Source organism: Malus sylvestris, chromosome 8, assembly GCF_916048215.2.
Source record: "Malus sylvestris chromosome 8, drMalSylv7.2, whole genome shotgun sequence".
NCBI classification, from domain to species: Eukaryota; Viridiplantae; Streptophyta; class Magnoliopsida; order Rosales; family Rosaceae; genus Malus; species Malus sylvestris.
The window spans coordinates 20,283,276-20,299,475 of record NC_062267.1 but is presented as its reverse complement, the minus strand read 5'-3'; the positions used below and the strand labels follow the sequence as shown (position 1 = coordinate 20,299,475).

The following is a 16,200-nucleotide window of genomic DNA, read 5'->3' as shown; positions in this document are numbered from 1 at the left end:
TTCTTTTTTCTTCTTTCTTCTTCTTCCTCCTCCTTCTTCCTTTTTCTTCTTCTTCTTCCTCCGAATCTGGGGAAGATGGAGGTTTTTTTTTTCTTCTTCTTCCTCCTTCCTTCCTGTTCTTCTTCTTCTTCTTCTTCTTCTTCTTCTTTTTCTTCTTTCGGTTCTTTTTTTTTTCTTTTTTCTTTTTTCCTTTTTCTTCTTTTTCCTCCTTTTTCTTCTTCTTATTCCTCCGACTGCAACTTTTTTTTTTCTTCCTCCTTCTTCCCCTTCTTCCTTCCCCCTTCTTCCTTTCCTTTCTTCTCCTTCTTCTTCTTCTTCTTCTTCCTCCGACTGCAACTTTTTTTTTCTTCCTCCTTCTTCTCCTTCTTCCTTCCTCCTTCTTCCTTCCCCTTCTTCTCCTTCTTCTTCTTCTTCTTCTTCTTCTTCTTCCGAATCTGGGGAAGATGAAGTTTTTTTTTTTCTTCCTCCATCCTCCTTCCTTCCTCTTCCTCTTCTTCTTCTTCTTCTTCTTCTTCTTCTTCTTTCGGTTTTTTTTCTTCTTCTTCTTCCTCCTTCTTCCTTCTTCTTCCTCCGACTGGAAATTTTTTTCTCTTCTTCCTCCTTCTTCTCATTCTTCTCCTTTTTCCTTCCTCCTTCTTCCTTCCCCTTCTTCTTCTTCTTCCTCCGACTGCAACTTTTTTTTTTCTTCTACTTCCTCCTCCTCCTTCTTCCTTCTTCTTCCTTCTCCTTCTTCTTCTTCTTCTTCTTCTTCCTCCGAATCTGGGGAAGATGAAGGTTTTTTAATTTTTAATTTTTTAATTTTTAATATATATTATTTATTTTTTAATTTATAAATAATTTATTTTTAATTTCCATATGGATGACACGTGGCACCCAGTCATTGTCCACATGGGCGCCACGTCACAATTAACAGGAGACTTAACAGTTTGACTAACAGTTGTATGAGACTGTCCCAAAATTTACACTTTAGGTATGACTCTGAGACAAAAAACTTGATGTACTAAATGTTGAAAACCACGAAAAATGAGGGTAGTAAACAGTCTTTTACCAAAAAAAAAAAAGAACAACTCCTCTTTGAGGCATTTTATCAAGGTTGGAGGGCATGTATGAAGGACAACTCTAACCTTCAGTGGGAAAGCACCAAAGTTATCTATGAAGATTCATCGAAATTCAAAAAGTTAGTTGACCCTCCTTGCCCTTTAATGGATCCGCCAGTGGGTAACACACCCAAAATTGTTTGGAACCACAAAATTAATGAATATCCTAAACGTTAGTATACGCAAAATTTGACATGAATAAAAGTAGACATGGCATTTGCGTAGTGTTTTCCGTATTTGTGTCGTTTTTGTGTCATATCTGATATCTTAAGGGGTCGTGTCATGTAACACCCGTCAAAATAAACGGATAAAATGACCTGACCCGAAATCGACATGATAATATTAACAAGTAATATGACCCAATCCGTTACCCGTTAAGGAAAATATATTTTAAACCAATAAATAATCAAATGAAAAACATAATACTAAATAGGACTAGCTAGGATTCTCTTCCCTCCTCTTTACATCCCCTTCCATCCCCTCCTCTCACATTTTCTTATTTTGTCTTTCTCTTGTTATAAAAAATTAATATAAGATGTTGACGTGGCTTAACCGTGACTGTTTAAATACGAGGGGAGGGAAGGGGAAATAATCCTACTCCTACTAAATAAGTATATACATACCATATTGTCATATCCAAAACATAAAAACGCATTTTTCTTTCAAGTATATTTTCGCTTACCTAAATTGATTGCTCTAGCCTTTTTCTTTGCAAGACTCGTGTTTGTATTGTCTATACTTTCGCTTCCGATATCTCGTTATGTTCCCATTATAATCTCCACAGACTCCTCATCACTAAGGTTTATTGAATCTAAATCTCTAGCATTCATTGCTTAAAAAAAAAGGTATAAATTAATTAATACCTTAATTAATTAAGTTAAGTCTTTAATAGTTTTTTAATTAATGTAGAAGTGAAAAAAATATAGAAAAATATATAAACGCTCGTAATGACAACCTTTACAACGTTCATGAAGAACTTAACTTTGAAATTCGCCACTATAATCATATAAATCATAGATCAAAATTTAATTGTTAATTGTTGTTTACATTTACACTTCATTGTGCTCATCAAATTTTGTTTTTTCAGATTTTGTTTTTTGAAAACATGATCTATTAAAGCATGCAGGAAGATGAATGGTTTGGATCGTTGATATTATATTCAGAGTTTTACAGTTGGTGAAAATATTACTTGATGTTTATAAAGTTTCTACAAACTATACGACATCGACTCATATTTCAATTAACCGTAAATATCAAAACGTGATATCAAAGATATGATCCGTTCATCTTCTTACATTCGCCAGATGATCATGTTTTCAAAAAAGAAAATTTTAAAAATGAAATTCAGTAAGAAGAATAAAGCGTAAATGACAATCGACAGTTAAATATAAATTTAAGGTTTATGGATTATAATGTTGGATTTCGAAGCTGACCCCTTCATGAAAGTTGTAAAGTTTGTCACTATGAGTGATTGTGTGTGTATATATATATATATATATATATATTTTTTTTTTTACATTTTTTACACTTCTACAATAATTATTATTAATTTTATTAATTTTGCCCTCAAATAAAAAACATTATTCATGAGGGTTTGGAGGATTTTAAAAATCTAAATGATAGTATAAGTGTAACCATTATCTATTGGTGGAGGAATAATTATAATCACGAGTGTTTATATATTCTTTCACATTGTTCATACTTGTATGTATGTCTTCTTAGTTCTTGCCTATACAAATACTATACTAGTTTATTTTAATTTTGGACAACAACATGTTAAGTAAAATTTATCCTAGTAATGATAATAAGGAATTCTCATAATAAAAATAAATAATGACTAAAACTTTTTTTTTATAACTTATAAAGAATAATAATACAAAACTATATATTTAATATAGAATATATTGTATATATTAATATGCATATTGTATTTTATAATAAATCTTTTGGTAATTAAACTTTAAAATTATCTAAATAATTTTTTTTCTTAACGGGTCGAAATGGGTTACCCACGTGTTACTCGTGTGTATACCTATTAAGAACCCATTATTAACAGGTTCTTAACGGGTCACTCGATAATGACCCAATTAGTAATCGTGTTGACCCGAAACCCGTTATTTTCGTAACGTGTCAGAAACTGCCGGGTCTATATAAAAGTTATTACCATTGATTTTGGTTTTCATACATAATTAGTAAAACAAAACAGATGAGCCGGTTCCACACCAAGGAGAGATTTTTCAGTGTAACTGGTACACCACGTGTCACTATACAAATGGTGTGATATATGTGTTTAAAAAGTTAATTACTTAAAAAATAAAATTTTCCACCACTTATATAAAAATACGTGGTGTACAATCCGTGTTCCGATCACAATGAAATATTTCTCCACACCAAGGAACCACACTTGTCCCGATCTAATTACGAACCAATCCCAAACAAAAGACTTCATTCCATTTAGGGATGAAACCGTGTCGACAAGGGAAGTTAATATCTGGGCAGTGTTTACCCTCCATTGTGTATAATTTAAAATCTTAACAGAGGGGACCCTATCTCGGCCGAGTCGGTCACCAAATGAAGCTTCCATGCAACGATGAACGTACAAAACTACAAATCCATGCATCCTCATTAAGTTACATCTCACAATGATAATACCAGTCGTAGAATATTGGTGCCATTCCCATTTTCCTAATTTAGCTAAGTTGGATAATATCATTTAAAAAATGATCTAGAAAATTTCCACCCATTTCTCACCATTCGAAAATACATTATATTTGTACACCAAGCAATTTAAATAAATAAAAATATTTATTTTTGACAAACGATAAGGTGAATTAATTGTTCTAGGGAAGACTAGAGGTAAATCATAATAAAAAGAAAAAATTAGGTTCCCATCCCTATTTTTCCTTCTTCATTGAGTAAAATCTTATTCCTTTTCAATTTTTGATTAAGGTTATTAGTTTTAATAAACGTCATTAATTATTTTAATAATAAAATATTTTTATTTCTAAGTATATTCAGTTAATGTTAGAAACGTTACATTTGTTATATTTATATTCATGGCTAAATTTTTTATCATATATTTTTACTTTTAGTTTGTACCCTTTTTTAATTTGCAACCTTTATTTTTTTAATTTGTACTAATTTTCTTTTCAGTTTTAATTTGTACCCATATATTAATTTCTTTTTGTGCCCATCTTTTTTAAACTCTTATTTGTATTTGTACCCGTTTTTAATTTTGCTAAATGTACCAATGCTAATTATATGTATTTAATTTATGTTTTAAAATATATCAATAGTTATTTTTTAAAATATGTTAATAATTATGTGGGTACATTTTTTTTTTAGTAAAACTAATGAAAAAGGGCTTGAAAACTTTTAGTTTTAATGATAAGGACAAAATAAATGATAAAGTGATACCAAAATTGACTTTTTAGTGTAAAAATGTAGTTTTTCGTTAAAGTGAACAGTACCAGGAGTTTTTCGTTAAAGTTCCCTTTTTTTTTTGCTATAATTTGTGTGAAGAACAATATTACTCTAAAATTAATTTTTAAGTATTTATTATATATAAAAATATTATTTGAATTTTTTAAAATTTCATAATTTGTGGGACATTAAATGCATAAATACATGAGTTAAATCTCTTAAATAAGGCTAAGGATCTCGATCAAAATATTTAAACAAATAAGATTTCAGTTTAACAATTAGGTTGATTAGGAACCAGAACCAAAATGACTACCCTTTAAAAATACTAATATATTTTAATACTCTCTTTTTTTTTTAAAGACCGACAGATATTTAGAAAGAAAAAAATATGAATTAATTTGATTGGCGGCAGACATAAGTTGTTTTTGTGTGGCTCTCGACATGGCTGTAGGCCATTAACCCTCCAGCCATATAGCAGCCAAGGCTTCACCACTCGCGTCAACACTTCCTTTCTCCGAACCCCGCTCGTTTCGCATACCACGTGTCAACAATCTATCCGTGGAGCCGCTATATAAACTCTCCACCACCGTCTCTTTTTCCTCGGAAAACAAAATCCCACAAACACAGATATCCCAAAAGAAAAAAGAGCCTTTTTTCGCACTCCACACACACAAAAAGTGCCCGACATACGGCTGAGATATGACGGCCTCCGTTGAGAACCGCCAGTTCCCCCAGCTCAACCCGCCGATAAACAGAGTCGTCCGCTCCTTCAACTTCTCTGATCCCACACCCCCGAAAAACACTCCCTTCGTCGACAGCAACGACTCGTCGTCCGACGACGAAAATGACGATAGCGTTGTCCAGGAATACACGGATTTAATCCGGAGAGGCAACAACGAATTAGAGCCGTCGATCTTGGACCCCAGAGATGAAGCCACGTCAGACAGCTGGGTGCGTCGTAACTCTTCAATGGTCCGCCTCACTGGAAAACATCCCTTCAACTGCGAACCGCCACTCACCCGCCTCATGCACCACGGATTCATCACCCCGGTCCCACTCCACTACGTCCGCAACCACGGCGTCGTCCCCAAGGCTACTTGGCAGGACTGGACGGTGGAGATCACCGGCCTTGTCCGCCGACCGACCCGGTTCACCATGGACCAGCTCGTACGTGAATTCAAGCCACGAGAGCTCCCAGTTACCCTTGTCTGCGCGGGAAACCGGAGGAAGGAACAGAATCTCGTCAAGCAGACAATCGGCTTCAACTGGGGTGCCGCTGGCATCTCCAACTCCGTGTGGCGCGGCGTCCCACTCTGCGACGTGCTCAAGCGGTGCGGGATCCACAGCCGCAAGAACGACGCCCTCAACGTGTGCTTTGAGGGCGCCGAGGACCTGCCCGGTGGCGGTGGAACCAAGTACGGCACGAGCTTGAGAAAGGAGGTGGCGATGGACCCCTCGAGGGATATTATCCTAGCATACATGCAAAACGGGGAGTTTTTGGAGCCGGATCACGGGTTTCCGGTACGGGTCATAATACCCGGGTTTATCGGGGGTCGGATGGTGAAGTGGTTGAAGCGCATCGTCGTAACGACGTCGGAATCCGACAACTACTACCACTTCAAGGATAATCGAGTGCTCCCGTCGCACGTCGATGCGGAGCTAGCTAACGCTGAAGGTATTTATTACGACTTTATCGAACACCTTATCCGCACTTGAAATTTGAGCGTTTCTGTTGGTCCATGGTGTAAAAGTTAGCGCCGAGGTGAGGTGAAAGTGATAGTGATAATTGTCAGTTGTGACGTGACTAAACCTAATATTGATAGTTGTCAGTTGTAAGGTGAAAGTGTTACCTTCGTTTACTGTTTTACTGTTTACATCTGAAGCTAATACGTTACTGCGTTGGGTTGGGTTGTGAACTTATGTTGCAGCGTGGTGGTACAAGCCGGAGTATATCATTAACGAGCTGAATATAAACTCCGTTATAACGACGCCGTGTCACGAGGAGATATTGCCAATCAACTCGTATACAACTCAGAGGCCGTATATGATGAAAGGCTACGCATACTCAGGTGAGTTATACAACTTACACTATACTTATACAACTATTTTTCAAACACAAAACAAGTTGCGTCTAAGTTATAAAAGAGTTTGAGATAAAAGTTGGGAAAAGAGTAGGTACAGGTCTCTCAAGACTTTTTTGTCCGTTATACTCCAAAATTATTATTTTTCATTCGATATTTATAAAAATATAAAAGAAAATTTGTATATTTCGTACACTCTGACTTTTTTAACGAGTTATATTAATAGTCTCATCGATCCTATCTTTTCGGTTGAAAAATAAAGAATGAAGATTAATGAAACACCGATGCATGTTGATAAAATATAGCTTGGTGAATCGGAAAGCACGTTACAAAAATCATCAAAATTTGTCAAGTTTTTTGGATTTTATTACGGGTCACAATTATTGTCCTATGACTATACGTCATAATTCTTATTTAGAAAATGAAGAAAAAATGAAGAAAAAAAGTTGAAAACGAAACAGGTAAAAGCTAGGGTTTTACTTTTACATACGTTGTAGTTAGTGATTCAGCTCTTCCGTTTTTACAGGCGGCGGGAAGAAAGTCACACGAGTGGAGATAACAATGGATGGTGGTGAAACGTGGCATGTGTGCACGTTAGACCACCAGGAGAAGCCAAACAAGTACGGGAAATACTGGTGCTGGTGTTTCTGGTCACTAGAAGTGGAGGTGCTCGACCTACTCGCTGCCAAAGAGATTGCAGTGCGAGCTTGGGACGAGACACTCAATACTCAACCCGAGAAACTCATTTGGAACGTCATGGTAAAGATATAAGTACCACACTTTTTTTTTCTTCTACATTTTAAATACTGTCGATATTAAGGGACAATTAAACCCTAAACATATATGGATAAGTACTCGATACTGAACACTTTCAGCCTTCTTATGAATTAATTTAATTTATAAATAAACTGTTTATAATCGTGTTAAACTGTGATTAACAAATGAATAAAAATACTAGAATTTAGGATTAGGGTTACAAGTACAAACCATTTGCTGGAACCAACTATTTATTCTTCTTTTTTATTTGTGGGCCTCGAGGCCAGTATAATCGTCGAGTCTTTTTCCAAGGTTAATAATTTGGTAGGGCAAACTTGGCAATACGTGGCTGGCTTTTAGTGGGGTCAAAAATCAGACTGTCACCTATCTCTTTCCCCAAATTGAAACCGTGGACCTGGCAATTGAAAATGTGTTGCATTTCATTGGTGACTTCATACCATGCATCCTTGGGTCTGGGAAAAAAAAATGAAGAAATACTTGTTTAATAGGGCTGCTCCAACCTACACAAGAATCTACTCCACGAAGTGTGGTGGGTCAGTGGGTTTTTTTTTGGTATAATGCTAGGATTATTTATTTAAATTATTTTGTAGGTAATATGACGTGATTATTAATAATTAAATTATAAATTAATGTGTTTATTTTTTATTAATGACATCAAATGTTTTATAAATTTGATTTAAAAATTTGCCTACATGACATTATTCTTTTTAAATCTAGATGCACCTATTTGTATATTTTATTTCTACACGCACACATCTCTACATATTTGATATCTTTTTCTATCACTGTCTCATTGGGAGAAAGTATTTTCAGTGTACTCAGAATACATAGTGGTATACCACGTATCATTATATAAGTGGTGAGATACTTGTGTTAAAAAATTAACTACTTAAATAATAAAACTTCATTCCACTTATATTATGACACATGAGTTACCACCCGTATTTCAATGAAAAATTTCTCGAGAGAGGCTAATTTAGAAACTGAATATAGTATATCAAAATATAAAAATTGGAGCTCGAACTTTTCTACCATTGGGCAGATAAATTAAAATTCTGAGCATTGATATTTCTTTATTAATGAAGAAAAGTAACAAATATGACATGTTGATAGATGAAGATTGCATTTTAAATAAGTAAAGTTACATGTACATCACCTGATCAGAATACCACTTACAAAGATGTAACTTAAACACATTTAACAAAAAAATATATCACAAGTAGTTATGTGACATTTTAATCTTTAATTCTTTTTCACTAATTGATTTCTGATTTGTGGGTGTTATTTTTCAGGGAATGATGAACAACTGCTGGTTTCGGGTGAAAACCAATGTGTGCAAACCACACAGGGGAGAGATAGGACTAGTGTTTGAGCATCCAACTCAACCTGGAAACCAATCAGGCGGATGGATGGCCAAAGAAAAACGCTTGGACTCTGAATCCAACACAACCTTAAAGAAGAGTGTTTCAACACCCTTCATGAACACTAGTGCATCCAAGATGTACTCAATGTCAGATGTTAAGAAGCACAACTCTTCTCAATCTGCCTGGATCGTTGTCCATGGCCATGTCTACGACTGCACTAGCTTCCTCAACGACCACCCTGGTGGCGTTGATAGCATTCTCATCAACGCTGGCACTGACTGCACTGAAGAGTTTGACGCCATCCACTCGGAAAAGGCCAAGAAAATGATTGAGGATTATAGAATTGGAGAGTTGGTGTCCACGAATTATGCTTCGGACTCCTCATCTAGTTCTCCTAATAACTCCGTGCACGGGCCACCAAGAACAACATCAGTGTTGGACCTTATTTCCTCTAACATGGCACAATTAGCCCCAATCAAAGAAGTAACACATTCATTAAGTGTCGCGCTTATTCCGCGTGAGAAAATCTCATGTAAGCTCATAGCCAAGATCTCGATCTCTCACGACGTGAGGCTCTTCAGGTTCAGATTGCCTTCAGAAGACCAAATTTTGGGATCGCCAGTGGGAAAGCACATTTTCGTGTGTGCTACAATTGAGGACAAGCTTTGCATGAGGGCTTACACTCCAAGCAGCTCAGTTGATGAAGTTGGGTACTTTGATTTGGTGGTCAAGGTTTACTTCAAAAATGTGCACCCTAAGTTCCCAAATGGGGGAATCATGTCACAGTATTTGGACTCACTGCCAATAGGTGCCGCACTAGACATAAAGGGTCCCTTAGGGCACATAGAGTACACTGGTCGTGGTAATTTTTTGGTCAATGGCAAGCCAAAGTTTGCAAAGAAGCTTGCCATGCTGGCTGGTGGGACCGGGATCACCCCAATTTACCAAGTGGCTCAGGCCATTTTGAAGGACCCAGAAGATGAGACTGAAATGTATGTGGTGTATGCAAATCGGACGGAAGATGATATTTTGCTGAGGGAAGAGCTTGATGGTTGGGCTAAACAACATGAGAGGTTCAAGGTTTGGTATGTGGTGGAGAATGGCAAGGAAGGGTGGGAATACAGTGTGGGATTCATCACGGAGAGTGTGCTGAGAGAGCACATTCCCGATGGATCGGACGGTGCTCTTGCACTAGCATGCGGGCCCCCTCCGATGATTAAGTTTGCCGTGCAACCGAATTTGGAGAAGATGAACTATGATACCACAAATTCATTGCTGTTGTTTTGAAGGGAATATGTGCAGAGGAGGTCGTAATATGTACATATTAAAATAAAGTCAATTGTACTCTATTTGCTATCACGTTGAGAACACTACCATATTTAACAACTTTCAAGATGAATAAAAGTCCATCGCGTAAAGTAAAATTTCGTAGCGTGAAAAATGGCATGACGAAACCTTCATCACCCTGCACTTGTCGCTCAACGTTCGAGAAGAGAACATTTGCTCGATGAAAAAAAAAAATTTCATCGGGCAAGCACATTCCAGTGACGAAAGAAGTCTTTATCGCTAGAAATGTAAGGAAACGACGGTTGTAGGTGCTTAAAGTTTTAAACCACTAGAGCTTGTCATCGCGTCAACGTACTGGCGACGACTAAATTTCGTTAGGTAGGACTTTGTGTGACTAAGGATTTTGTCGTGTAAACCTTGATGCAAGGAAATTTGTTCTATCATATTTGATTTTCGAGTAATATTTTTGAATTATGATATTTTCATCGTTCAAGATGTTATGAGACAAAAGACTTCCTTATGTTTAATCTTATGAGACGAAGGTCATTCATTGCTCAAATGTGTTTTTCAATTTTTTTTCTTTACTTTTTTAATGTTTTAATTAAATTTAAAACAATAATTATTGAACAAAAGAATTAATTGTTTATAATATATATATATATGTACAAGCCGAAATTTTTTGTGAATATATATAAAAAAAAAAAAAAAATAGAGAAGAAGATCGTTAAGGTTGCTAGGTGGAGCAGTTGGGAGCTCAAAGGTAGCTGAGGAGCAACTGTTGGCATCAGGAGTTGAAAGTCGGACAATTGGAGGGTGTGTAAGATCTGACTCATCTTATCGTCCTAGGCCGCAAGTTGGGCATCCTGGGCCGCAAGCTGCTGCTTCAGGTCTGTAACTTCATGCGTTGACATGGCAACCTGTCTCATGCTCTGTTTGGAAGAGAAGGCATCAATGTCATGATATAGTGCATTCCCCATCCTCTGGTAAGAGAAGGCTGAAAATGTTCATCAAGGAAGGAACAGGAGATGTAGATGGAGATGGAGATGGAATGGAGATGAAGTGGAGATGGAGAGAGAGGTGGAATAGAGAAGAAGATGGAGAGATATGGATGGAGTGGAATTTGAAGGGATGGAGGAAGGGAAAGGCAGCTGCTGCAATGATCTTGCAGTTCTACCTCTCTTATGACTGAGTATTCTTATAAATGAGCAATCTTTGCGCGACAAAGCTTTTGTTGCACAAGGTAAATATCGTTGATTATTACAACTTATTCCTAATTGAATTTAGGTGACAGATAGGCTGCGCGCAAAGAACCTTTGGGCAACAAAGGTCATATTCGTCGCGCCAAGAACTTTTGCGTGACCAACATGGCTTTCGCCGCTCAAATACTCTATGCGCGATAAAGAACCTTCGTCGCACGAGTTATATATATATATTCTTAATTTAATTATATTGACTACTATTTTTTATTAAATTAAATAAAATATTTAAATCGTCTAGGTAAATCAAATTAAGCAAATAAATACTTAAAGTAAATATTTAATCCAAATACAAATGAAGAAAATATTTAAAGCACCGTCCACAAATTTTAATATAAACCGATTACATGCTAAAATTTATTCCTCCAAAACATCTAAATAAAACATCTATTGCGTTGGTGGTGCTTATGCCTCTCACTCGGCGTTATGCTTCAACTCCCGATAACGCCTCTTAGGTATGTCATCCAGGTAATTCATCAGCTCAGGGTCATTTTCATAAGTAATAAAATCAATTTGTTATGCACAAAACATTGGATTATTAATAAATATATTATAATTTAAATCATGAATATTAAATTACTAATTGACACTTACCGATATCTCATTCAGCAAAGGCTTCTTTATTTCGTTCGGCACTTTATTTTAGAACGACCACTTCGTAGGGTAGTGGTTCCGCAATAATGCCCCTATGTTGTGGTCAAGGTTCTAAAAGTCGCTAAGCGCTAGTCGGACGGCGGGTTGGGGCCTAGCGCCTAGGCTGCTAGGCGGGGCCTAGGTGAACTAGGCGGATTTAAGTAAATCTATCATATTTTAGGTAAATAAGTGTCTGCTTCTACTTGAAATATATATAATTTCATCATAAACTACAAAATAGAATGCATATATATCATGAAGTATTGGAACATAATGAAAACATGTGAAATAAGGATATAATGTTTGTTCATTCAAGTATGCAACAAGTCTCTTACAATTTATTGGACAAAAACAAAATGCAAAATGAAAGTTATGTATTTTCTGTCTAAATGAGTTGCAACCTAGGCAGGTCTAGGCGGGTGCCTAGGCGGGCTAGACGGGTTAGGCGGGTGCCTAGGTGGTCTAGGCGGTGGGCTGGGGCCTAGGCATTAATTGGGGCGGTGGGCTAGGGCCTAGGCGGCGCTAGGCGAGGATTTTTAGAACAGTGGTTGTGGCAAGCATATTGCGTGTCTCCGTCTCGACTTCCTTAAGCCTGCTTTTCAAACTTGATGCGTTGCCTACCTCCATCAATTATTTGTTTTCTGGTCTGGCGAGACATTCTTTTTTTTTGTATTTTTCTGAGGCAAAAACAAAATTTTCAAATCAAACTAAGTAATTCATCAAGTTTTATTATAATAATCCAATAAAAAATTTCAACAACAAAACACACCATAAAATTCATAGAAAATTTGGTATTACCTATCCGAGATCCTTCTCCTTCATATCCCTATTTAGTTTGAGCAGCAGCTGAATTGGACACCTACAACATTATAATTTTCATATATTAAAAAACCCACAACTTATGAGTCACAATTTATAAATTAAAAATAATTATTGAAACAAAATTGTTCTTTATTTGGATATATAAAGACTTACCTTGGAATTAGGATATGAGAGGTTTGGGGAAGAAGAAAAAGTGGGGGTGAGTGGTTTGGTGAAAAGGATGAGGAAAAGGGAGAGCTGATATGAGATTTATAGAACCCTTGAACCCTTTGAGCAACGAAGCACTTGTAGCACAAAGTTTGTAGTAATTTGTCCACCTTAAATGTCTCACCTACCATCTCAAAGCACTTTATGCAACGAAAGACCTTGTCACGCAAGTTTGAACCGACAAAGTGCTCCCTTGCGCAAGAAAATGTTCGTTGCACGATATATTGGCGTTAAATCTTATTTTTTCCGCTTTTTTTTTGCCAAAGACTGAACGATGAATTCTTCCCTTCATTGTGCGAAGTCTTCTTTCGTCGTCCAAAGTTTTTTTTTTTTTTTTTTTGTAGCCACGACGATTTCCTGTGACGACAAGGGTACTTTGTTGCACAAAGGCCGCTTAAGCGACGAAGTGTTTCGTCGCCTAAAGTTTTGTCGAGCAAGTAGTTTTTTTCTACTAGTGGAAAATATGTCAATGCCATTATATATAAATCAAAACTTTTGGTATGTTATATATCTACCTCTATTGTTTTGACATTTTTTAACTTCCTTAGGGTTTACAACAATTGGATTCGAACTTGGATTTAGTGCAAATGAGCAGATAACCATTGATGGATTGTATTGCGACCGACATGCCTTTTTTGACGCAATTCATTAAAAAAGTCCACTTTTGGATGAGTAATGCTATTCAGACCATGTTTTTATACCATATTTGCATACCACTTTAGGTGACATCTGATATGGATAACCATATTATTTAAATTAATCAGATCTTTAGTTTAATTAAACATTCTTAATAAACCAATAATTAGAAAAAACTGATTAATTAGATAATGATTGTGGCATATAAGAAGTCTTTCTCCATTCCTCCCTTTCAATTCTAATTCTTCCTTCCACTTTTTCTTTCATGCAATTTTTTGACACCATTCATATCCACTACACTCCAAATCAATTTTCTTACTAGATTTTCCTAGGCGTTGAAGAAGAACCTAGATGCTGACAATTTGCTTCCTTTCCCTGCTCCTTCAAATTCATGAAAGTCTGTGAGAGGCTGGCGGCTTTTGGTGGCGGTGAAAGCCGCCAATGGAGCAAATTTCTTGGTCGAAAGGGTGGATACTTGATTGGGAGAGCGAAGAAGCACTTGGTTTTTGTGGTTTCTTTAGTTGGGAAAACCCAGCTGCAGATTTAAAAGAAGCAGCCATTCAGTATACCCAGCAGTGAGAGGGGAAGAAAGGAGAAAGACTCCTCCTAAACCGTAATCATCATTTAATTAACCATATTTTCTTAATTATGGGTTTATTAAATAATGTCTAACTAAATTTAAAAATGTGATTAATTTAAATGATGTGACTGTCCATAGCAGATGCCACTTAAGATGGTATGCAAATATGGTACAAAAACATAGTATGAATAGCATTACTGCTTTTGGATTGGGAAAAAAAAAAAAAAAAAAAAAAAAACCTTAGTATAGTCGTGTATCACAAATCTAAGAGTCGTGCGTCCTCACGTTTTAGGGTGATCCAAAGCCAAGAAATATTGAAGCATCTTTGGTTAACCTGTGTCCCTCTTTGCTATGGTGAAAGGTCGTGTAAACCTAGTTTCCGCATCCACCCGACATGGCCCCTCCTTGAACTATTGCATGCCTTTGACCAAAGCCAAAAGAAAAGAAATTGTTGATGATGGAATCAAGTAGAGAATACTCTTTTATACCTCTTCTCGGCATGTTTCCCACCTGATAATTATCATCACTAAACAATCCCTAGTTCTTGCAGACACGATAACAATTCTTCTAATTATTAAGATTCAAGTTTAACTGTATTACATTATAAAAGCATAGATTGATCTCTCAAACAGACTTTTGTAGGGCCTGAAAAAAATATAGAAATAAACTCATGTACTTCTTAATAACTAGAAACAATAACAATAATAATAATAATAATAATAATAATAATAATTAAACGGTGGTTCTACTTATACACTCATTTTACTTCTCACATATCTTTTTAATTTTCAATTTATTTCGTTGGAACAAATAAATTGAAAATGATGGCTATTTAGCTAAAATGGTCCCTAAGATTTGCATAACACATCACTTTGGTCCCTGAGATTGAAAATCAATAGAAATGATCAATGAGATTGTCCACCATCCATTATTTTGATCATTCCGTTAAAAACTCCGTTAAGTGTCCCAGAGCTCTTGGTCGAAAGTTTGGGCAATTTTCAAAGCTTTGTAACTCAATTGTTTCTTAACCAAATTCCACCCATACTACATCAAAATGAAGATAGGAAAGTGTAGAACAAGATTATACCTATTTGGAAGCCCAATAGTTGCTGGAGAAGGCCGGAAAATAGCCTGAAAGGTGACTGATGCTTGGGAAAACTGAAAAACTTGCCGGAAACTGGGTAAACTTTAAATGTTCATAACTTCTTCAATACTCAACGAAATCGAATGATTCAAAAATAAAAATCATACTTCTCAATGAGACAAAGAGAATGGTACCTTTCTAGATGGCTAAATCACCGTGGTTTGGCCGGAAAACGGCTCAAAAGTGGCAAAAGTGGCTGTCTTAGTCTCGAGTTGGCCAATTTCGAGCCGTTTTCTGGCCAAACCACTGCAAATTAGCCATAAAAAAAAGGGGTACCATTCTATTTGTCTCATTGAGAAGTATGGTTTTCGTTTTTGAATCACTCAATTTCGTTGAGTATTGAAGAAGTTATGAATGTTTAAAGTTTACCCAATTTCCGGCGAGTTTTCCAGTTTTCCCGCGTACCAGTCACTTTTCAAGCTATTTTCCAGCCATCTTCAACAACCATTGGGCTTCCAAATAGGTATAATCTTATTCTACACTTTCCTATCTTTATTTGGATATATTATGGGTCGAATTTGGTTAAGAAAGGATTGAGTTATGAAGTTTTGAAAATTGCCCAAACTTTCGGCCAAGAGCTCTGGGACACTTAAATGAGTTTTTAATGGAATAACCAAAATAATGGATGGTGGACAATCTCAGGGACCATTTCTATTGATTTTCAATTTCAGAGACCAAAGTGATGTGTTATGCAAATTCTCAAGGACCATTTTGGCTAAAAAACCGAAAATGATCAATGAAAAACAAATTAACAAGAGTGTGGAAAGTTAAAATGGATGTGTGAATAGGACTACCACATATATATATATATATATATATATATAATTATAAAAATTAAATGTACACAACACAACTTTCAAACTGCTCCAAAGACATTGGATGGAAAGGGTCAA

The 16,200-nt window shown here is 36.2% G+C and overlaps 1 protein-coding gene and 1 long non-coding RNA gene across 2 annotated transcripts; one reads left to right on the top strand and one right to left on the bottom strand.

Moving 5' to 3' along the window:
- Positions 1 to 5,105: 5,105 nt before the first annotated feature.
- LOC126632297 (nitrate reductase [NADH]-like) lies at positions 5,106 to 10,166 on the top strand. The gene is made up of 4 exons (XM_050302653.1): positions 5,106 to 6,195; positions 6,449 to 6,589; positions 7,128 to 7,360; positions 8,671 to 10,166. The coding sequence occupies exons 1-4, from the start codon at positions 5,220 to 5,222 to the stop codon at positions 10,027 to 10,029; spliced, it is 2,709 nt and encodes a 902-aa protein (XP_050158610.1). The 5' UTR covers positions 5,106 to 5,219; the 3' UTR covers positions 10,030 to 10,166.
- A 1,939-nt stretch (positions 10,167 to 12,105) lies between these two features.
- Positions 12,106 to 12,950, bottom strand: LOC126630995 (uncharacterized). The gene is made up of 3 exons (XR_007626197.1): positions 12,894 to 12,950; positions 12,717 to 12,777; positions 12,106 to 12,595 (listed from the first exon to the last, which is right to left on the bottom strand). It is a non-coding gene; the product is annotated as an uncharacterized LOC126630995 (long non-coding RNA).
- Between the last annotated feature and the right edge of the window lie 3,250 nt (positions 12,951 to 16,200).

What these genes read in the sequence shown, in the direction of transcription:
- LOC126632297 (XM_050302653.1), top strand. Translation starts at nt 5,220, where the DNA reads ATGACGGCCTCCGTTGAGAACCGCCAGTTCCCCCAGCTCAACCCGCCG. An exon ending in GGAGCTAGCTAACGCTGAAG is followed by an intron (nt 6,196 to 6,448) that starts GTATTTATTACG and finishes CTTATGTTGCAG; the next exon opens with CGTGGTGGTACAAGCCGGAG. An exon ending in AACTCATTTGGAACGTCATG is followed by an intron (nt 7,361 to 8,670) that starts GTAAAGATATAA and finishes GTTATTTTTCAG; the next exon opens with GGAATGATGAACAACTGCTG.